The sequence below is a fragment of the Melozone crissalis genome, unplaced genomic scaffold (genome assembly GCF_028551555.1).
Source record: "Melozone crissalis strain CALT ecotype California unplaced genomic scaffold, PUWL_Pcris_2 ptg000018l_1, whole genome shotgun sequence".
NCBI classification, from domain to species: Eukaryota; Metazoa; Chordata; class Aves; order Passeriformes; family Passerellidae; genus Melozone; species Melozone crissalis.
The window spans coordinates 9632534-9655854 of NW_026535796.1; the positions used below are offsets into that span (position 1 = coordinate 9632534).

The 23321-nt window shown below is 37.4% G+C and overlaps 1 protein-coding gene across 1 annotated transcript in view; it reads right to left on the reverse strand.

Annotated features, from left to right (window-relative positions):
• KCNQ1 (potassium voltage-gated channel subfamily Q member 1) overlaps positions 1–23321 on the reverse strand; it is a 329070-nt gene that overhangs the window by 106257 nt on the left and 199492 nt on the right. The window contains exon 14 of the mRNA XM_054275920.1: positions 2334–2409. Within this exon, the coding sequence (XP_054131895.1) occupies positions 2334–2409 (76 nt within the window). The remainder of the gene's footprint in view (positions 1–2333; positions 2410–23321) is intronic.

A 23321-nucleotide genomic window follows, 5' to 3' on the forward strand; every position in this document is an offset into this window, starting at 1 on the left:
TTAATTTATTATGATTATTTTATATGCATAGAACAGATTTACAACTTTTGATGAAAGAATAATGACAGTGGTTATTGCCTAATTACAGGAGAGATTTTCAAAATCATCTCGGGGCTTGAATTTCAAGGTGACTTTGTGCATCAAGTTACTTGGGTGCTTTGGAAAGCTGTACCTTTCGTGCTCTCCAAATTTCTAAGCTTGATCATAACCTCATCTTCAGAAATTATGGAGAAGTATCAGATATTCCCCTACTTTCCTACTGGAGATTCTGCTTCTGAAGAAACAGCAGCATATTACTTGTACACAGGAGTAGATCCATCCCTCTTCAGCCAAATGACATTTTTAGTTCTTTTGTAGCAGCTAATATGGATCCTTCAGGAAGGAAGAAGACTGCTGAGGAGAGATGGGAGACAACCCTGCCCAGGGATTTTGTAGATGGCCAGGACTGAGCCTTTTGCAGATGCAAAAGTGAGAGTACAACTGAGAAGCCAGATTAGCAACTGAGATACTGAGCACAAACAAGTTTTAAGTATGAACTGAATAGTCCCATTCTATTCAGTCAAATGCTTTTTCAGCTTCTATCAAATCATCTGCCGCAGGGGAGTCTCGTTTATTTGCCAGGTGGATAATGTTGCACACAGTGCTCAGGCATTTTCAAAATCTGTTTCTGACAAATACCACTTGGGAGGTAGAACTACAACATGTGGATTTCTTGTTACTACGCAGTTTAGTTAATCCATGGCAAAAATTTTATGATCTAAATTTATGAGGGCAATGATTCAGTAATTACCATGGAGCAAAGGATCACAATCAAGTTTTAGAATGAAAATAAATTAGATTTTAATGGAACTGGCCACATTTAGGCAATTATTCACACGGCAGCAGACACATCACTGGACTGGGCCACATCCCTTGTCCAATTTAAAGTGCTGACCAGCAAGTGCTAAAAAACTTCTCAACAAAATGACTATGAATATTATCTTCAAGTAGTTGAGACTGTGCCTTTCTTAATTTTAGTCTAATAATGATAATAAAGGGTGAAATGTGCTAGCAGAAACTTTTTGAAAGCCCTCTCTTCAAGAAAACTCGGGACATGGGACGTTTCAGCCTAAATGGTACTGATCTGAATACATTACACATAACTAAAGCAATTTTCTGACAAGCTCAGGCAACCTAAGCCATAAATTAGCTTATTAATAAAAATTAAAATATTCGAAGTAGAAATTTGCTAAAGAATTAATGAAGTGCTTCTGAATTTTACAAGGAAATCAGAATTGTGGGATTGTAACAGCAGCAAACTTTGCCTTACAGATAGATATATTGGATTGCTAGTCATAATCATCATCCTCATCATCATTATGATCTTTTTGTTCTTAAATTTTGTAGCCTTCAAATTTAAAAAAGAAAAGACACTCTGCCTTTTTGGAGGATCTAGATTAAAGGTTTATTAGAAGCAACAATAGCTAAAAAATAGATGTAGGCAGCTAAGCCACTCTCATCCTTTGCATTTTCAGTTGTGAAGACTGTCCTCTAGAGATTATCCCTTATTGATTGATTTTAAGCAAGGTAATATATTTATTACCTATATATACATTCACCTGGTTTAAATCAAGCTGAAGGCTGTTGACATGTGTTTTTACTGGATTAATGAAACAGATTTTTAGAAAGTTGGCAGTCAGAATTTTTTATTCAGACCAGGAAACAAGGTGAATTAGCTACTGTTAAATGCTTATGACATCACAAGAGCACAGTAAGTGAAGTGGCACATGGGAAATGTATCAGTGAAGGCCAGAGGAGGAAAGAGAATCAGTATCTCACTAACTGGGAAGGAGGTCTTCTACTATGCAGAGGGGAGAAAGGAGAAGAAATGAGAAACCCTCCAATACACTAACAAATTTCCACCTTGGTTTCTTATCAGGACTTCATTATCATTGAGTAAGGGACAGAAACAAGGCTGAGGTAGTATTTTAATCTCTAATCCTACTGACTGGGCATGAAAGCAGCACACAGCTCAGAATTAATGGAGACATACGAGAATGTTTGCACTGCCAGAAAGAGACAGCGATAACAGAGGGCTAAGGGTCAAGTCCATTAGCAGAAAATAACATTTTAATTCAGACTGCATTTCAGGAGTTTAGCCTATTTCCAGTGCATCCATAGCTGACTAACCTGCTGCGAAACAACCGCCCTATTGAAGGAGGGAGAGAATAGTGGGTGTAGATCACCATTACTGAAATGAATTGTGTTAGTCTTTCTTAAGTTTCTAAAAGAGACAATGAATCAGGTGAACAAAAGGGTTTATTTAGAAAAGGAGCTTTCTATTCACAACTCACCTGGAACTTTTTTTTTGCCACAAAATACTGCATCCTCCGAATCACCTTGATGGCAGCGCGGTGGTGCTCCCGCAGCCTGTGGGAAAAACCAGGAGGGTCAGGGGGGAAAGAGCATCTTCATCCAGACAAGAAATACAGCGGGCTGCAGAAAACCCTTCCCCAAAATGTCAGTGTGCAGTGTAAGTAGCTGTGATTCAGCACAACACACCGTTCCGCTGACCTTCCTCGCCTTTCAAGAATGCTCTGAAAATCCAGGGTTTTATCTGACCCACGCTAGGTTTGCACCCATGTCACAGCTAAAAGAGGTGTCCACATAACCTCCTTCTGCGTCTAAGCAAACCTCCATGCTTCATTTCCACAAAAAAACCCCAAACTCTCAAGTTCCTGCATATCCAGCCATGAACAGCTTTATACAATCACTCTAGTTTTTAGGACTTTTTTGGTTTGTTTGGATTTTTTGAGGTGTTCACTCCAAAATTTCTATACAACATGTTTCTTCACTTAGATGTTTTTTTTTTCCACAAAGAATTATTAAAATACAAACACTTGATAGATCTTTGATTTGTTGACTGCTAAACAAACAATCCGAATAATCTAGTAGTTTCTGGATGTAACATCTACATGCATATTTATCCCCAAATGGAACTGTAGCTTAATATAATAACAAAATAATCTGACAGGTCTTTAAAAAATATATGCCCCTCTTTGTGCATATGCACATGATCTGACAATAGAATAAAGAGAAAATAATTTGCTCATTGTGCTTTTAAATTACAGACTTTCAAAAAACCTGACATGATTTTTCAAACAGTGCCTTAAAACCAACAGTTATTTCAAATTTTTCAAAGCTTCCAAAAAAGACGCATTTTCTTCTTAACATTAAAATATAATATCAAACATTAGGCCAATTATTCAGATTGCTCATTCTATTACTCTTACCAAGATTTACTTGAATGACATTACAGCACCATCTTTATTTCCTTTTTAACTGCATGAACATCTGATGTTTCTAACTCTCATCCCAAACACACTTCAAGTGATGGCTTTAGGGAACAGCTGCAAAAGCAGTTAGGTGTTCCAGATATTTTATCTTTATAAACTTGTTATTAGTATTCCAGATGGAATGGCATATTGAGATGTCACCTTGCAGTGCTTTTTCTCCATACTGAACATGACAGCATTCATACTCACTAAGGGATGGAGAAATCATATAAAAGAATTATATAAAAGAATTATTTTAAGTGATATAAAAGTTTGTGCAAGTTTGGGTCTTTAGCATGTTACAGCATGGTATCACCCAAGCCTCTGCAGCTAAATATAACCTGGAATTTTTGTGAGTATTCAGGTGTTTCCTCGGGATAGATCTCCCTCAGTAAATAAAAGTTCTGTATGTGCAAATGGTGGATGTCTGTCCTCTGAAGAGGTGTAGCTGGGGTGTTCCTCTTCTGAAAACTCACACTTCTTAGTAAGAAAACATTCTGCAAAGTCAAAAGCAGAACCAAAACAAAGCCATCATTTCCTACTTTTAGGAAATTGCCTCTCAGGGCTCCGTTATAGAAATTGTTCAGGTCTAGCAATGACAGAAAAGATTACTTTCTCCAGAAACAGCATAAAATGCATTATTTTTCAAGCTAATACCATAGAGCTTTCCACTGCAGGTCTACAGATGGCTACCCCTAAGTGTATTTATATAAAACCATCTGTACCTCAATAATTATGCACCAAGCCTGCAGTTAGATCTGCATAGGAAGCTTTTTCCCTCTTAACACCTTCCTGAGGTGTCTTAGAGCCACTGTCTCCAGGCCCCTGCTCCCACAGATCGGACTGCAACATCATGGTTCAAGTTACAAAAATGGAAATTTGCTCCTCCTGCCTGGAATGGCTGCGTGTTTGGATCAGTTCCCAGTGGACTGAGTTGGCCTAGTGCTGGTTCAGGGCACCCCTGTTCTGTGAGCCTGTGCTGCATCATTCTGCTGCTAAGGACTTAGATGACTTCCCCCAAACCCAAAAGAAATAAAGTGTTTGGACTTTTAAGTTCTGCTTCACAGAGATGGGAGCCAAAAAAGTAAACACTGTTTAATTTTCTAGTAAATATCAAAGGTATGACATCATGCAGCTATACATCCTATACATAAAAGCACACAAAAACATCTTTTGACAAATAGAAATATATTTGAATTGCCATAAAACTGCTTGTAGTATTTTGGTTTATGCCTCATTTCCTCTGGGGTGTTCTTCACAGTCCATTATTTCTGAGTAAAACATTTTTCTTTGGGACAGCCAGTCACCAGTAGAGCACACCAAATCCCTCATTCTCTATCTACAGGACAAGTCCCATCTATAAGCAAGGCAGGCAGATAATAAAAATGGTATTTGCTATTCAGTGAAATAACAAAGCTACACGACCAAAATGATTTTCCAATGCAGCTATCCACCATCAATCATTTTTCAGTGCTAACATGAACTACCATGCCAGGAGGAAAAGTTAATATTCTCCTTTTAATCCTTTCCATTTCCAGCTCCAGTAGGAAGCCTTACTGTAAGCTTGTTTCTGCTTATGCTGTAAAATGCAATTCTGCACAACAGGCTGTCCGGATTCCCCAAGATTAAATGCTTCTGCGATGAGAGAAGGGAATAAAGGATTTAATTAGTAGCCAAGGCTGTGATTCACGGTTGTTTGATCTCTTTGGCAAACTGGTAACAAACGCTTTAGTAAATTGAGAGCTTAACCATTAACTGGTGATATTTGTTTGTTCAGCCACTTGTGACATCTCTGAATTTTGGTTACAGAGGGGCTGTCTGCAGCCTCTGGGCACAGGGAGCACGCTCAGACGTCAGAAAGGTGCTCAATGTGTTACCGCGCCCACCTCTATGAATACCTGGGTTTTTTAGGAGTGTGGCTGGAAATGACCTCATCTGAGTGTGCTGCCAGAGCACAGCACCTCACCTTGCTGCTGTGTCCCTCCCCTGCCCTTTGAGAGGCACAGTGAGTCACTGATGGCAGCCTAGAAAGGGTCTCCAGGGACTGCTGGGCACCTCCAGAGAGCCCTTCTGCTGCAGTGTAGCTGTGTGAGCAAAGCTCTCACGCAACTGCAGTCCCTCATTTTCAGATGTTTAGCTTTGCCTGACTTTCGGGGAAAGCTTGTTGGATAAATGCATTAGCAACAGGGTCAGCAAGCCTTCTGCTCTTTTGGCAACAAAGCTATCTTCCTCCCCTAAGCATTCATCAGGCTTTGAGCCTGATCGACACCATACCCATTAATATCACAACTGACATCTGAAGGAACTTGCCAAACACTGTTTGACTGATTCTAATAACCAGCAGCATGTTATCTTAAAAAGTAATATACACAGAATGCTTTTAAAATCAAGCTAGTTATTAATTCTGATACTGGACAACTTTCCCAGCCTGCACCCTTCTGACGAAAAACCACCAATAGCTTTCACTGGCTACCAGTAATTTCCTTTCTCAATATGAAGAGAACATCAAGATCACCTTGAATACAGCACATGCTAAGTGACATTTCTCATGGATTTAAACTCACAGAATTAGGCCCTGAAGCCACCAAGGAATCTACAACTTTGTTATAACCCTTAGGAATCCAGAAGGATGAAGAAGAATGTAACAATTCAACAACAGAAGACCATCCTTGTTGTAATACGGCCAACAGATTCATATAAACCTACATTATTTGCAGGTATGAACGAGGACTGCTTTGTACATGCACTGAAAAACAACCTGTCATGGATTCAGGCACTATTCAAAGCATAAGAAATGAGGATGAAAAAACCTGGCAACAAAATACAATGGATTGAGCGCCCACATTAAAAAAAAAAAGCCTGGCAGCATTAAATGACCAGAAATCCTTAGTTTTTCCTGCCTCCTTTAGTTGTTAAGATACTTAACCTACAACCAGTCACTTGGAGGAAATCTGATCTCATCACCAGTCCATTAGAAATCTGAACTGGAATTTCACTTAAATTGGAAAACAAGCATGATGAAATACTTTACGTAATTCAACTGACATTTCCATTTGGTTGGAACGTTATTACACGTTAATAAATGCTCTGAACTGTTGTAATTCAGACTTTTGTTCATTTGACTTCACATTGTTCATTTTCCCCACACAATCGGCCAAAGCATCAGTAGGTTTCTGAAGCTGTGGCTCATTCCCCATCCCACACTCAATGGGAATGCCACTGTTCAGTCAGGACCCACCTGCCATCTTCCTGCCAGGGGACATGCAGGGCCAGCCCAGAAGAATGTTCTGGGACAAAGGCTAAAACTTTTTAGTTGCCAAAACTGTGTGGCTTTATGAAAAAGGAACTAAGCAGGTGCATGGTTCAGCTGCTCTATGATTCAAAACAAATAAAACCTTTTTTAAAATTAAACTTTACAAGATTATTCCCCTTTCTGAAACAGATTTATTTTGATAAAGAATCATAAAGGAAAAGCAATTATTAATCAGAAATATTAATTACCCTTACAAAGCTGCTAAAGTTTATATCAAACCCTTAGTAATTCCATTAGAAGTTTGTTCCCCTTTTCATCTCAGGAAGGTGTTCTACATATTGGTTTAGTGTTAACAGAAATATTAAAGCAACAGGGCAGAGGAAAGGTGGTGCTGATTTCCTATTTCTAACACTTGCCTTTTTGTTCATGTGCAGAACATTTCATTATGAGGACTGTGATGTCTGGCACAGACCTCCCAACACACATGGACACTGATATTATCAGAGCCTAAAGGTCAATCCTGTCTGTTCAGAATGAGTCCAACAGGAATGAAAACGCAGTTGGAGAGAGCCACAGATTTATAACATCTTTTACAAAATGCCCATTTCTCAGTAAACCTAATCCTGATTTGAAGTCAGGCTCAGTTTTTAAACCTATTTAAATTCTCTGCAGTCATCTTAAATTTCTGACTTGGGACAGGGTAAAGTATTAAGAAAGAAGACTGAAGTTGGTTGGCCTGAAGGTTTTGGCAGTAATCGTTATTTAGATTTGAGCTTTATCTTTAATGCATCGGTTTTCAATCATGTGTTTTGCATGTGAGCTGAAGTATTTTTTTCCATTCAGGCCCTGAAAAACATTCCTTGTCACAGAATCTGGTGGAAGAGATTCAGAGTAACTACATTAATCCATTTCATTAGTGCATTTAAGTCTAATGAAATCTTCCATCCTTAGTCCTCCAGGCATTTTAGGTATAGAATTTGCTGTGGCTCAAGCTTATTCTGTCATTGCCTGCCTACTCCCAGTTGATGGAAATCTCTCTGCACTGAGCTGCATTTTAGATGCTGAAAATTGGAAGAGATTAGGTTGCATTGCTGTGGATTCTGAAACAGGAAATACTTGATCACCATACCCAGGCATAAAATCAGAATCACTGATTATTTCCAATATTATAGACTACCCAGTTTCTCCTTTCAGTTGTTGTTAGTTTAACAAGTGTTTTTTGCCATCATTACGATCAGTTTACTGAGGGCTCTCTACAAATAGCCTGGCCCATAAATGTTTTGCGAAAACTATCTTAAGGATAAACCAGTAAAAGCTGCCCAGAAATGTTAGAAAAGCATGATGGCATTTGAAAAGCAAAACAGTTACACATCTGAAGTTTAATTAAATGGGCTTAGTTTACACAGGACCACAGAATGGTTTGGGTTGTAAGGGACCTTAAAGACTGCCTCATTACAACCCCCTGCTGTGGACAGGGACACCTTCCTCTAGACCAAATTCCTCAGAGCTCCTTCCAACCTGACTGTGATCACTTCCAGGGATGGGACACCCAAAACTTCTCTGGACAACCTGTCCCAGTGCCTCACCACCCTCACAGAAAAGAATTTCCTCCTGGTACCTCATCTGAACCCACTCTCTTAGTCTGAAGCCATTTGCCCTTGTTCTGTCATTACTTGCCCCTGTAAACAGTCTCTGTCTTTCCTGTAGGCTCCCTTCACGTACTGGAATTTACTAAATGCTTCCATAGCATTTTCAGTGTAATCAAAGTTAGAAACTAGTGACAAAACAAATGAAATTCGGATAAATTCATCTATCCCCCCCATGGTTATCACTGCCAGAGTCTTCACAGGTTTAAATGCAACAGAACTGCAGAAATAATAGATACACAGAACAAGAAGAATCACAAATAGAAGGTAAGATAGCTTTAAAAAATTTCTTTGGTCTCAGCATTCAAAGGCATTTTAGTAATTACTGGCAAACAATCTGTTTATGAAAGATCTACATCAGCTGAACTCCTGTTCATGCTTGTAAATTAGTTATGAATGGGTAAGATTTCATCAAATGAATTTGTTCATCTAAGCACTGAATAATTCAACAACAATAGCTAATTATTTCTATGAAGACATTTGATGAATAATTTTATAGAACAGTATGTCTCAAGGGTTTAACTTCAAGAATAAAAGTTTCTTTGACTTAAATGCATGCCTTATAATGTAATTTCTGTTCCCAACCTAGGGGAATGCAGGAGCTGACTTCCATATCAGTGATTCTAAATTAAAAAATTGCTCTGCAGGAGTAATGTCAAAATCAGTCTTTTGGTGAACCCTTCAGCCAGTAAACAATTTGATTATTTACTAATTGTGAACACTGGCCCATGGGGAACTAGCTTAAGTTGAATTAACATTTGTACTCTTCTTCACCCACTATGTAATTTCCCAACTATATGTGGTTGGTCTTTTTTATTTAAAATATGTAATTTTAAAACCACAGTCATCTTTCAATGGATTTACATTTTATTCTACAGCAGCTTTCATGTCTCCCTTTTCAAAAGTAATAGGTTTAACTGAGAAATCCTTTCATGTAGTTATAGCAATCCTCTTCCTCTCTACAGATAGTCTGACTTAGTTTGATTTAGTTCGAAGATTTTTAACAGACATACAAAGAAAGGCAAGTTTAAGAAACAACATCTCCTTTGGGCAGATTTTGGTGTTTTAAACAAAAAAAAAAAACTCCAAAAAATGCTTTCCAACTAGAGCTAAGAGGATCCAGAATAGCTAAATGGCATAGGATTCTGGAGTGTCACACTTAAATTTGTTCAACTTTCTTTGGGGGAAATGGTCCAACACGTTGTATGTCTAGAACAAAGACAAACTGCTGAAACTAGAAGGAAGGCCAGGTATAGGTTTTCAGAACTAATGCCATGCTGGGGCAAACAGAGGTAGCAGCAAGATATTTCCTCTGTGGTCTACTCCACAGCGATGGCAGCTAAGAACTCAACTCTCACAAGGGTAGTTTGTATGGAAATCAGGCAATAGCCAGAGATTTCTTGTACATCCTTCATCGCCTTTGCTGTATATTTTCACAATTCCATTTTAACTCATGCCTGTTACTAGGACAGGAAGAGCTGCACAAAGAACATGGGGGAAAAATAGGAAGACAAAATTATCTTTGGTCAGAACCAAAAAGCCACATAAAGAAAGCAGGAAAATTATACAAGCCAGTTCCCACTCTGTCAGAACCAAGTATTGTTTCACAGCTTTGGTGATGTCATTATCAAATACCAATTGATATTGATGTCCATATCAAATCACAGAGAACCTTTATTACCTTTATTCAGCTCTTCACTCTCTGCATCTTATTGAGTTAGAAGGCTGCTGCTTTTTCACACGGTTTCAAGGCCAAGCAATTTGAAAGTAGCGAGACACAACTGAGATCACAGATAAGTAAATAATAATGTACAGCACTCTTACAGATACAGTCTGACACATTAAACTCCTTTTCTAAAGAAGCTGAATTCAGAACACAACAGAGCTTTTTGTTCAGCGCACACAGGAAGCCGTAGGCATTATTATTTTGCCTCCTCTGGTTAAAAGCCATCTTTTCAGATTAAAAATAATATTTTTTTGCTGAGCTTTTCATTTATAGCTATGAATTATACAAGGAAATTCAGGGCTACACTCAGAGGCACTAAGAAGAAATAACCATACTTCCCCTGGCTACTTGCCTTTCTATTGTTTGACTATTAAACTTACAATAACCTTTGAATATTTAACTGGATGATGTTACACTACTTCATTATGCTCAAGAAGTTGCTCACACTACACAGTAGCTTTTTGCTGTGCTCATTGTAGGGAACTACAAGGCCCCTGCAAACTCAAGACTGAGCTTGACTTTTCTATTTGGCTTAAATTACATTGCTCAGAATGCACCTCAGATACAATCTGTACACAAAAATATCTAATGCTGAATATGAGATGTAAAAGCATCAAAATTATGTAACCCATTGAGGTTTCTCAACTATATGTTTCTATTCCCAATTATTTGCTCATACTCTATGTAACACGTATTAATTTAACATGCTGTATCTCACATCTTAATTAGGACTCATCTTGTGGTACTACTGCTGCCATCCCATTTAACCTTTTGTTTTGAGACAAAAGAAATAAGCTTTCATTGGGTCAGCTACTGATGCAGTTCATAGAGGATTCATGAAAGGTCAAAGCAATATTGCCTTATTTAAACCCCACACAATGACTTTAGCCAGGACCCTCTTCAGTTTTTTCCCCACATCTCAGTGACATGTGAATTTTCAATAATAGAGAATAGATGCAAAAACACTGTCCCTTATTTGTAAAACCAATCATAGGCAAGAGGTTAGAGTCACTTACACAACTTCACGAATTCAACTACCCTACCAAGGCAAAGCTGAGAGAGTATCTCAGCTGTTCAACACACATGAAAGTCATTGCATGGTTGTGACTGAAAAAATGAAGCAGGTCTCTTGTTGCAGAGACAGGAATTACAGCAGGAAAAATACCTGAAAGGAATTGATGTGAATACCAATATTTAAATAATTACCAAATTAAGTGATGATACTATTTCAGAATTCTTAACACTTTCCATGTGGTTTTTTACTACAGAGGTGATTGGCAAATTCTCCTGCTCCTCAGTACCGATAAGGAGAAGACGGAACGTGCTGCTGTGAAGCTCTTTCTAAGCACTGAATTCTGATAACAAACTGTACCCAAACCTCCCACCATTGTCACAGAAATCCACTGGAAAACACGAAGCCAAACCCTGCTCTCGTGTTCACCATGGGTAACAGAAGGGACTGGGAGCTGATGGACTGTGAGGCCACCTTGGCTCCTGGCCTGCCATCTCTGCAGGGGCTCTGGATGTTACTCATGCACAGTGATAGAAGTGCGTTCTCACAGCTGCACTTTTTAGTGGGTGTAGCCTCCAAAAATAAACTGATAGAAGACTGCAAACACGAGGGTGCTGCTGTGGTTTCTGTGAGCTGCAGTGAAAAGCCCGGCAAACAGTGAAAGATGGCATTAGGACAAGGGGACTTCACCTCCCTTGTCAAAGCCATCACTTCAGCGAAAAAAGGCAGTTACAAATGTAGTTCAAAACTGCAATTTTTGCAACTGGAAGCATTCTCCAGGATTTGTTATTTTACAATAGTGGAGAAACACATGGGATTTCAACTTGTGGAGAACAGCCTTTCCCTATAAATCACAGAGTGTAATCTGAAACCTAAAAACAGCACAGGGGCTCACATTTATGGATTTAAAACAGATGAAGAGCAAGCATGCTCTTAACCCTTTCCCCATAATTCCTTACCACTACAAAATAGAAATGAATATACAAATACTGAACAGAAATTAACTTGGCAAAAATCAAGATTAATACAATTCTGTAAACACTGAATAGTTTAGACTTCCCTAAGGACACAAGCACAGAATTGTGCTAAAGCAAAGCACTGTAAAACTGTTAGAGCATAATCCAGTCTTTGGACTGTTCTTTCATCAACTTTTATTTAAGCAGTTTATCTTACTGAGATTAGGATCTCTCCTATAGAGCAAGACCTGGCAAACACAGGCCTCTGGTTTTGAATATCAAGCTATATTTCACTTGTATACTTGGGAATGAAGTAACTAGCAGCCTGTCGTCTCACCGTAATGTTATAAACTCCTTAATCAGGCAATAGGAGAACTAATACTAACACATTAGTAATAATTTCTCTTCAAAAATATGTAAGAGCATTAAGATGACATATTGTTTATTTATTGTTCCTTAAGATCCCAAATAATTTCTGTATCAGTTCAGCTTCTCCTATGGCTCGCTGGAAAAAAAATCCAAAACCCAGAAAATCCTGTTCCAACTTGAATCCTAAGACACAGCCTTCTCCTTGATTTTTTTAATTTTTAAAAATTTACATTAAAAAAACACAGTGTAAAAGAATGGACTGGAATCTCAGCATTGCCAAGATGCATTAGTCTCTACCTTGTCAGAGTCAGAGTTCCAGTACTTCCAGAAATTCACTCACAAACCTAACACAATGGTGTGATTGAAACCAGAAATGGGCCCAGATTGAAATAAAGTATGATGGCATGTCATGTCAAATCTCTACCCAGTGTAATATTTTAGAGAAAACTCTAAACCAACCATCCCAGGATGGCTGACAGGAGAAGACCAAAAATAATTTTAAGCTTACTTCAAGATCACTCATCTGCAGACACAGTATTTGCCTGTGGTAATTCAAGCTCTGTCCCTTTATTGGCTGCAGTTCAGTGAAGTGGTACTTTTGTCCATGGCTCCTAATGAAAAGCTAGGGTATCTCTGGTCTTCACTGAAAAGGTTGCAATTGATGGAAAAAATATGTCCAAAGTGGCAATGATGGGCACCTGAATCCTTTTCAAGTGAAGAAATCAGCTACCTAAGAACAGCAAAAAAAATACATCATGAAAAAGAACTCAGTCTTAGACAATGGGCGTGTTGGGGAGCATCCAGAAAATACAGTCATGGCTAGAATTTTGTGCTACAGTAATCAGAGGGGCAACCTGAAAAAAATCTGAGCTCTTTTGAAAAATCCTGCTAAAGCTCTTTTATGTAATTGTAGTTGCAAAGAAAGATTTGGGGAAAACAGGGAGTGTAACACAAAAAATTACATTACTAGCCCAATTCTGTCTTATGACCAACATTTGGTATGTCAAATGGTGTGTTAGCAGATCTCTATAACCACAAGAGCCATGTCTTTTACTTTAAATAATTTCAAATCAAAGACTGATTTTTCACAAATATATACTTTGTGGAAAACATAAGATTAGACCATCAACAGCTCCACCTTCATCCTTTCATCACTAAAGATTTTCAAGCTATAGTCCAAGTTCAAGTAGGACCACCCAATGCTTCACATTATTCCTGCAGATGCTCAGATCCAGACGTCATCTCTTGTGAACCCATGATGGTACTGGTATACAAAGGCCATTGTGATTTCCAAGTATGTGCATCAGACCATCTAACTAAGTTGGGATGGATACATGCTTCTGAAAAATCTCATGAGAATATCTAAATTATTGCGATAACCCGACCTATTCCGTATGTACAAATTCTGTGAGTTAGAAGGAAGAGGCACTTTGCACCTTGAAAGCCACTAAAAATAGGGACTGCATCACATTTACTGAATTAGGCATTCCAAACAGATGGATAAACCCCTCTTTAAAGCACATCCAGGGCAGAAGTTCCTGCCAAAATGTACCAATTGTGTTCAAGTCCCCATCTGGCCACAGTGGGTGCAGGACTATGTGCACACAGTCAAGGGGAGAACACAGCCCTGAACCTACACACAGGCTTGGCACACCAAGGGATCAGTAGAAACTTGGAAAATTTGTACATACAAGATGACACTTAAGACAGCAAACGTAGATTACATATTGTGTAGGACTCTAGATACACACTTCTTAATTAGGTTGTTTTTGTGGAAATATCTGACCTGAAACATCCAATTCCTCTTCAATCTAAAATTAAAGAATGTACTGTGTTATTAGTATTGCAAAAAGGCAGGGAATTTTATGAGCTGATATGCAGGAGACAGAAACTGGCTGGAACTGACTGCTTTGGTATGTGAACTCTGTTTCTCTCTGTGGCTTCAAAAGCACAAGCACAACTCAACAATATATTTTTTTTACTAGAATTACCCTCTGGAAAGTTAGATATGGAAACCAGAATGTGTTTTAATTACTTTTCCCCCTCTTAATTAAGAAACTGTTAACAAGCCCAGCTGTATATTTCAATTTAATTTCTGTTACATAAGAAAAAATATTTTTCTTAATATTCCTATTTCATTGTGTAAATATGTGATGATGTGTACAGAACAATTAACAGTTGAATACTTTGTTAGAAATATCAGATTACTTTGTAACTTTACAGCCTTGCAACACACATTTTTGCAAAGCAATAATTCCTCAGTAAGGGTTGAGCATCAGCTCAGTTACACTCATTGTAGGGAACAGAAATGCCTTGATCCTGGCAAGTTTTAGGTGGACTTTATTTATTCTAGAAATACTAGAATTTCCCTTTTTTGTGTGTAAAATAGATGCATACACAGCTCTCACTGTCAAGTGTCTTTCCTACAAAAGAGGTAGAATCAGGAGAAGTTAGCCAAACCCTCAGCTGGTTCAAATCAGAACTCCACTGATTTAATTAGGCAATCCTGAAGGTCTTAGAAGAATGCTGCATCAGGCCCTCCTCTCCTCTTTTCTCTCCATATCCCTGTGAGCCAGCTCTCCTTCCTACCCCACCTTCCTTCACATCAGCTCTTGGCCTCTCTCTCCTCCTCTGACTTCCCTACACTCAGATTTTTCTACTTTATATTTTCTGGATCTGTCCTGGGGTTCCTCCTCTCTCTTGTATCAGTCAAAAGTTATTTGTCCCTGTTTTCACAGCCCTTCATGGTTTACTGCGACTTCAGCCATCAAATCTCAGAGCTGTCTTCACTCTGTGTGCCACCACTCAATAATCACATAAACGTCTTTCAACATTTCCTTCCTTGTTGCCTTTTACCAACCAATTCTCCAGCAGAACCTTTTCCTACTTCTCCTTGCTCTTTAGTTCCACATAATCTTCTTAACAACTAAACACAATTCAGAGAATATAATCGTCATATTGTGATGAGCACAAATGCTGAAGAGGAATACAGTAAAATTAGGCTGTCATTGTAGCTATTGGTTTTGCAACCATGTTTTCTGTGCTAAACAAATTACACAGATGGCTTGAAACCAAGCAAAAACATATTCTTTCAGATTTTTGCAAGACAAGAGTTGTTTTGGAAGAAAAAGCACTTACCAAACCTAATTGACCCTTCCCAGTAAGCACTTTGCAGATACACTGCAGTAAAAGGCAAGAAATTATTCAATTTCTGACTATTTCATAAAAATATCTATTTATATAAGCTAAAATTCATAGCAATTAACATGCAATAAATATCTATGAAAGCAAATTGCAAACAGGAACTGGAGAAAAAAGAAAAATTTTATTTTGGAAACAGCAAAACTGAGAAGGTATTTTTAAAGTGATAAGGAAGGTGAGGAGACTTTTAGTAGACACCTCAGTGATGCCTCACTGAAAATCTTCTGAGAAAGTAGAGAAGTGTGAAATGGGAAAAGTGCACTGAAAATCAGTAGTAATTTTCTACCAGCTACTTTTACACCTTGCCTTTATATCCCCGAGTTCTTCACAGTCCAAGAGCAGAGAGGAGAGCGGGCTCTGTGTATGCAGGAATACTGAAACAAAGCTAATTTCATTTGTAGTCTAGAGCTTCATGGAGTGTTTATCAGCACAGAAGGTACTAATGCACAATGCCACCCTCATATGAAGAGCAAAGAGTTGACTTCACAGTTGACGTTGTTCAGGGCTTTAATTTCAATCTTCATTATTAAGCCCTGATCACTTCGGGGACAGAAAAACAGTAATGAGCAAGCACAGCCTCATCATACCCCCAAAGAGCTTTTTATTTGGGTTTAATACTGCTTTCCTCCCTGGTTAGGATGGTATGAGAAAACCAGCCAAGGGTATTTCATCTGTGGATGGTGTGGTTTCAGCTAAACCAGGCTCTGAGGCTGTATTTTCTCTACCCCCTCACATGCCCTTTTTATTAATATTATTTTCCTCTCCTTCCAGTTTATGAAAGCATGCTCTCACCAGGTCCATCTACTGAGACCTTAATGAGAGCCTGAACAACATCACAGGATTTTTGCAAACAGGTAATTATCTAGACTTTTCCATATATAAAATACAAATTATATTCCCCCCTCCTATCCCCTACATAATTTTATTACTCAGTTTTTGCATGGCTTTTAGAATACAGAAGAAAGAACATCCATTAGAAGAAGATTCAGATTGCCTTTTCACCTAGCACTTTTGAGTTAGTATTGATTTTCCTGGAATGTGCTGATGAACAAACCCTGAATTCTACTCGAAAATCCTATTAAATATCCTGTAGTTGGCAAATGCTGGGTTATAAGAGTAAATATCACATTAAACTATGTTACAAGTAGTGGCAACTTGACATTTATTGGCCTGCAGGTCTACAAGTCCTTTTTTGGCCTTGGGGTGTCTGATCTTGTATGTGGCTTAATGGGATAATCAAATAATTAATATAGTTGTGTATTTTCTTTTTCTTTGCTGGTTCTTAGAGTGGCTTGGCTTATAAAGACATAGCCTTTTTTGGAGGATTTTGTGTATAAGATATTTGGATCAGGAAAAAACATGGAGGTTTGGTGGTATTTATAGCCTGACTTTGAATTTTAACATCAGCAATCAGTTTGCAGATTTTTTGCTTTGTGAAAGAACTGTACAGATTTACAAATTTTCCACAGACAAGTATAAAATGCATTACTCATTGCTTGTTATTATTTTCTTATCATTGATAGGATATTTTCTTACCATTGATGGTGGACTTGCAATGTTGGGTTAGTGGTTGAACTCTATGAGTTTAATGGTCTTTTCCAGCCTAAATGATTCACTGATCAGGTTTTAAATGAAATAACAATCTGGTCAGAATACAAGGAAAACCAAGCTGATAAACTGCTTAAAATTCAACCAAACCCAGACAAATTATAAACAACTTTGAGCGAATACAGCCTGAGAGACTCCATCCTGGAGTGCCATAATGGGAAGCTCTTAAAAATCTGTGTTTGTTTGCTGGTTTATGCAAAAATGCTGAGCCAGGCACAGCCAGCTTTGTGGGCAGAAAACGCCTGGTGACCGTGCAGGACAAGGAGACTCTGCTGTGCCTTTCAGGGATCAGGGACTCAGTGATGACTTTTTCAAGCCAGGGCTGGTATTTGTTGGGCAGCAGCTGTGGAGCTGTGACTGCAGCTCATCCCATGGGCAATTTATCCCTGTGGCAATGCCAGTGAGAGACCTATGAAAAGTTATGACCTATGAAAAGTTACGGCCTATGAAAAGTTACATGGCTTAAGAACAGCAGAGCTTAACGTGCAAGGCAAATGTGATTTTTTGCACATAACTGAGAATTTCAGCCTCTAGCACTTCTTGGTAGCAGTGGGTTTCTTTAAATACACTAAATAAATTCCTAAAGATGCAAGCAGACAACTAAAAACACTCAGGTAAACCCTATCAACTGCTCCTCTATCTCAGAGTTGTCTTATACTGATAAAAGTCTGGTCTTGATTTGAAACAAAAATCACTTCCCTTAATCTCAGCCCAAACCAGAAACAAATGGTTTGGTTTTAGGAAAACTCTTGGAATTTTACATTTGAAAAGGTTTAAATATATTTTCTTTGTACTGATTATTTCTGTTTGCAAGTCAAGGCAAAATTCATCAATGATAAAATGCCACGATAAAGAGTAATTTTTTTCTGAATTTCCAGTCTGAACGGGAAGCAGAAAAAACCCAAATAAAAACAACAAATAAAAACTCAGCTCAAAATCTTTTCCCTCAAGTTTTTCATGACACAGTTTGAAAACCCAGGAGATTTGGATGAGTCTGAGAGTCTCCACATGGGGCAAGTTTTGCTCAATTCTCTGAATCTTTATCCACTACTTTTTTATTGAGAAGACTAAGATGAAATTGCTCTCTAGAACGGATTATCAAATTTGTCTTACTTTTTCTGTCACCAGATGGCCTCTGCTTATGTTTAAATGCAAGTCTAAATACACCTAAGAATACTTTCTATTTCATAAGTTTAAATATTATCCCCTTTTGAACAGTATTTACATGTATTGTCTGTGTATATATATGCACAAAGCAGACAAAATAAACCAACAAGTAAAAAGTTATTTTTATTTGTATAATTAGCTGATTAAATTGAATTTGTGATTTTTTTTCCCCACTCAGTTCCTTTTTTTTCCCAGAGGTATGGAAGGTCCTGAAATGTTTTACCGTGGAAAACAGCCTGTACTGATAGCTGTAGTTGTTTTCCAGGGACATTTGATACCAAGCTATTAGGATACTTATTTGTTTGCAGTCAGATCTAAAATAAAGACCAAATAAAATCCTAAATTATTTTTCACATCAGAATATTTTCCTGAATCCGGGCTGAAGTGAATGCGTTACTATGTATTTTAGTGAAAAGCAACTGCAGAATTTCTGAACAGCTCTTGCAGCCTAAGATTCACATTCCAATAAAACTGAAGTGCTAACTGGCTACAGACAGTATTTTCTACTACAAAGTTCTGTCCCAAAGCTTGTTTTTATTCTTATACTCAAAATTATTAAAGTAAAGCTCTATAAAGTTCCTCTTCAAATGCAGTAAAAAGTATTTCTTATATAGTTATGGTGGCATCACAAATTACTTAAGCTATGTACAAACTATACCTGGACATTCCTTTACCTGACTCCTTACAAGGTAAGTATATATAATAAGGCTAAAACCCCCTATCTGGTTTCCAAAAGACAAGTTTTTATTATTTCGAATTTCATATGTGTGAACTTCTAGATAAAAAATGGGATCTTACTTTACTTAACATTAATCAGCACAACACAAAATGTTTTAGCAGTAGCAGAAACACAATCCTCACTGTTTTAATAGAAAAAAAAGCTTTAATTTCTGCCTCTGTGTATATATGAATAAATATATATTTGCTTGCTTATTATTGGAATCATTCTATGAACCACAGAGTTAGCTCTCTTCTTTATCAGGTAAGAAGAACATTAAGAGTAGCTGGTTGGAAGAAAAAAGAAATGGAATACAAAATGGAGGAAATACTGTATCCCCTAAATGAGGTCAGGCCCTTTCAAGTTTCTTGGATTGTGAAAGGATTTGATGTTCAATATATAAGCTTCAAGATGTTTTCCACTTTAAAATGTGTAGATCTGCATATAATTTGAAGGTCCAAAGGCCTGAAGTCCAAGAACCCTCTTCAAGTCAGTGGCAATTCAGAGAATTTTCGTGAGAGAACTAAAATAACTGGTATGAATCCACTGGAATAAAAAAATCTGCCCTATTGTGTGTTACTCAGTTACTAAGACAGCCTTAAATAAAAACATGTGGATTATATAATAACATATAATTGTTTAGTTTTTGTAATGTACCCTCACCTAAGTAGATAATTGGCAATGAAGACTGAACATGAGAACTTTTGACCTGAAATTACTCTTTTTTTTTTTTTCCTGGATTCAACAGGAACATGCTCTCTGTTCTCTCAACACTTAAACAATTTACAAAGGTCATGATTTTTTTTACTTAGAGGATGTGCTTAGAGAAGATTGAATAGTTCTTGGAAGCTGAGGGGAGATATCCAACATAGTTGTATCTATCTTTAAACAGGAAAAATGACAACATAGATGCTGGCATTGACAACACTTAAATCAATATTCTGGAAGTATCACAGTATCACTTGTCAGTGAAAAAGAACCAAGAGAATGTCAAGGAAATGCCATTTATACTTTGTTTTTCTCACACACATGTGTAAAGGTAAATTTTCAAATATGCATTCACACCAGTTCTTGAAGAGAACATAAAAGGCAGAGACAACATAATACAAGAAGATTAAAGTGCCCTAAAATTGCTTCTCATCTTTACCCATTTGTGGAGAGCTGTCCCTTCACAAGAGTTAGCACAGATCTGACACGGTAAAATCTTGGCCTGCTAAAGTCAATAAAAGTTTTGCTACTGATGTCATTGGGTTGGAATTTCTTCTATTATCTTTAGACACCTGGACAGCTGCCTGAACATCTGCTGAGGTTGTCTCTAAAATGTCAAAGTGCAGTTTCTTACAATTACTCTGATCTGCTGGTGAGGACAACTTCATCCCATTAAAAAGTACTTACAAATTAGGGTTCATTACAAGTTGCTGTGCCTGACTTGTTTGGTAGATTTATTATGGAGCTCTCTCACGTGAGAAAACATAATCAAATACTTTCTTGCTTCCCAGAACCACATTTTTCTTGACCCCAATCAAAACATGGTGTAGTAAACCATTTTTCCAAGGGTACACAGGAAGTCTGTGGCAAAGCCTAAAATTCAGAGTCCCGTGAAATTATTTGAACATATTCTTTTTTTTTTTTTTTTTTTAAGTACCAATCAAGAATGAGAACATGAGGGGAAAAATGAGGGAGGTTTATATTGGTGAACTGACATTTTTCAAGACTAACATTTCCTAGAAACACAATGATTTAAAGTGCAAGGCAAACACTGTACATGCACAAAAATAAGCCAGGCTATTTCCCTATTTATGATCATATATGCATACATCAAAATATTTGTGTATCTCTGCTTATAAAGGCACAAGGAACAAGTAAGGGCCTGCCCATGAATGACAACATCTATGCGACCATTTATAGAACAGTGACAAGAATACAAAATCCATATTAAAACAGAAAACAGTTTAGAGAGATCTCACTACAGCTGCTAAGTATTAACCACTCTGTTCACAATTCGTTTCTGTCTCTCACTTTTTGTATTTAATGTAGTCTTCCTAACTAAGCTTTCCAGTTATACAGATTTCCATTTAAATTTGCTATTATGTGGAAAAAACAAACGCATTTTCTAAAAATGACTGTTTTTATAAAAGCAGGGTCATTGGCAGGAACCCAGCCTCACCAGGATCACTGATGTTAGATTAATGGTACAGTCTAAGTTCATTAGTCTAAAGCCCAATTGCTTGATATACAGATGGCATTAAACACTGGTTACATGTTTGTGCTATGCTGACGTTCAGGGAGAATTAACAGTACCTGCCTGTCTCAAGGGTACGTGCCTTGAAAAAAGTTGTAATTCTTTTAATATTTCACTTTATCTCCAACACCTTACATTCAGCTAATATGAGGAATTTGACAGAATATTTTCAGAAATACAGCAAGAAACATCCAGCCTTGCTACAAGATTGTTCAATGCTTCAGCAGGACACAAAGCCCCTCCACCTCCCTCCACAGCCCTGAAATATCCTTTTCCCCAGACTGTGCAATGCACTTGCTTGAGTAAGCACTAGACATTACAACTGCAACAAAATATATAATAGTGTTTAAAACTCTGACTTTAAGGTTAACCAAGTACATTCAAGGCCTCAAGAAAAATCTTGCCTGAGAGAGGGGGAAAAACAACCTGGGAAGGCTGAGGAACATAAAATTAAAACATTTTGTAAATGGTCATACTATCAGTATGTTGGAATCAAGTATGTTAAAAAAAGGCACATCCAGGGGATTTCCCTGCTCTCAGCATTAAACCATAGCTCCCAGTATGAAGAGTAAGATGTTATTATTCATTTCATATAATACTGTACATGTACATTGAATTTATTGAATTAGGTAACAAATTTGAATTGAATGAGGTAACAAATAAGTTCAACTTATTTGTTACCTAAATATGAACAGTCATTCAAATCTCCCACACATTAAAACTTGATGTTTGTATGAGAATGAGTCTCTCCAGGAATAAGAAACAGAAAATATTCTAACTTAGTTTAAAAAATCTTGCAGAGACAATTTCATGCTGCTATGAGTATATGGACACTTCCACTGAGCGCACTGGGCAATGCCTCACGTGAGGTAAAACAACCTTGAAAGACTTGCAGGGATGAGGCCAGAGGCTTTTTCCTTCTCATAAACCAGAAACAGATCACCAAAAGACTGTTTCAGGAAAGAAAGATAATAAACAGAGGACTTACACATTAATTTTGCATAATTTGATGTTAACCAAAAGACTGTGGTGTGGGCTGAAGTACAAACTTTCAGCTTGATAATATTTATAGAGTGAAGTTAATACTCACAAAGACAGTGATAAAATACAAAGCACACAAAGCCCATGCAAGGAGACCCTCCAGATAAAGAGGCAGCTCAACATGGCAAATTTTTACTTAAGGTACTTTTCAAATTTAGTATTTCTCCAACATACTTCCTACCCCAAGTACTGAGGTTTAGTAATGTCTAAAGCATTTCAAGATAAAATTTTCATCTTCTTGGGAAATGCTGTTGTGAGAAATGATGGCACAGTGCAACCATTAATACAGAGAAGTGAAACAGCCCTGACCATTCTAAATTCTGATCAAACCTTTGTTGCAAGCTCACTTTTAAAGTCTAATGTAGCGATTTGCTATTGCAATGCCATGCTGTTTAACCTGTTTACTAGATTTTGAGAAACCTGATGTATTTAAAAAACACAAATAAAATACCACTATTCTTCCAATGAGTAATTAACCATGTTTTCAGCTCTGCCTTCAGTATATGGCTGCCACTGGTAGGAAGGTAGAATTCAAGCAAGAGAAAGCAAGACCTTACTTTTGTCCCATTTAATTTGCCAAGCAATTCCGTTTCTTGGAATTTAGTAACATATTACAGCCTTCAGTGAACAGTAATCATTGGAAGTATTAGGAAACAGAAGCTAAGGATTAACCTTGCATTAAAACTACTGTTGACCTTATAAGAGTGATTATTTATTAGTCTGTGAAAATCATGACATAACCTCACAGCTCATATAACTATTCAGGTGTATTATAAAAATAAATAAATACCATCCTTCTCTCACCACAAACAGCAGTACACTTGAAATCACTTGCACTTGAAGTTTTAATACTGATGTTTAACAGATCAACACAAATACAGCATTCAGATTATTGTTAATATTAAAAGTTTTATCCATAAACTTAATGAGTGCTGCATGAATAAAAAAAATGCCCACCAAAAAAAACCCCAAAAAAACAAAGACTCAAGACTGTTTTGTATTTAAGCTGAGTAAAAAATTTTGTTTAGAATACACAGAGTTAAAAAGCAACTACTTGGTCATACTTGG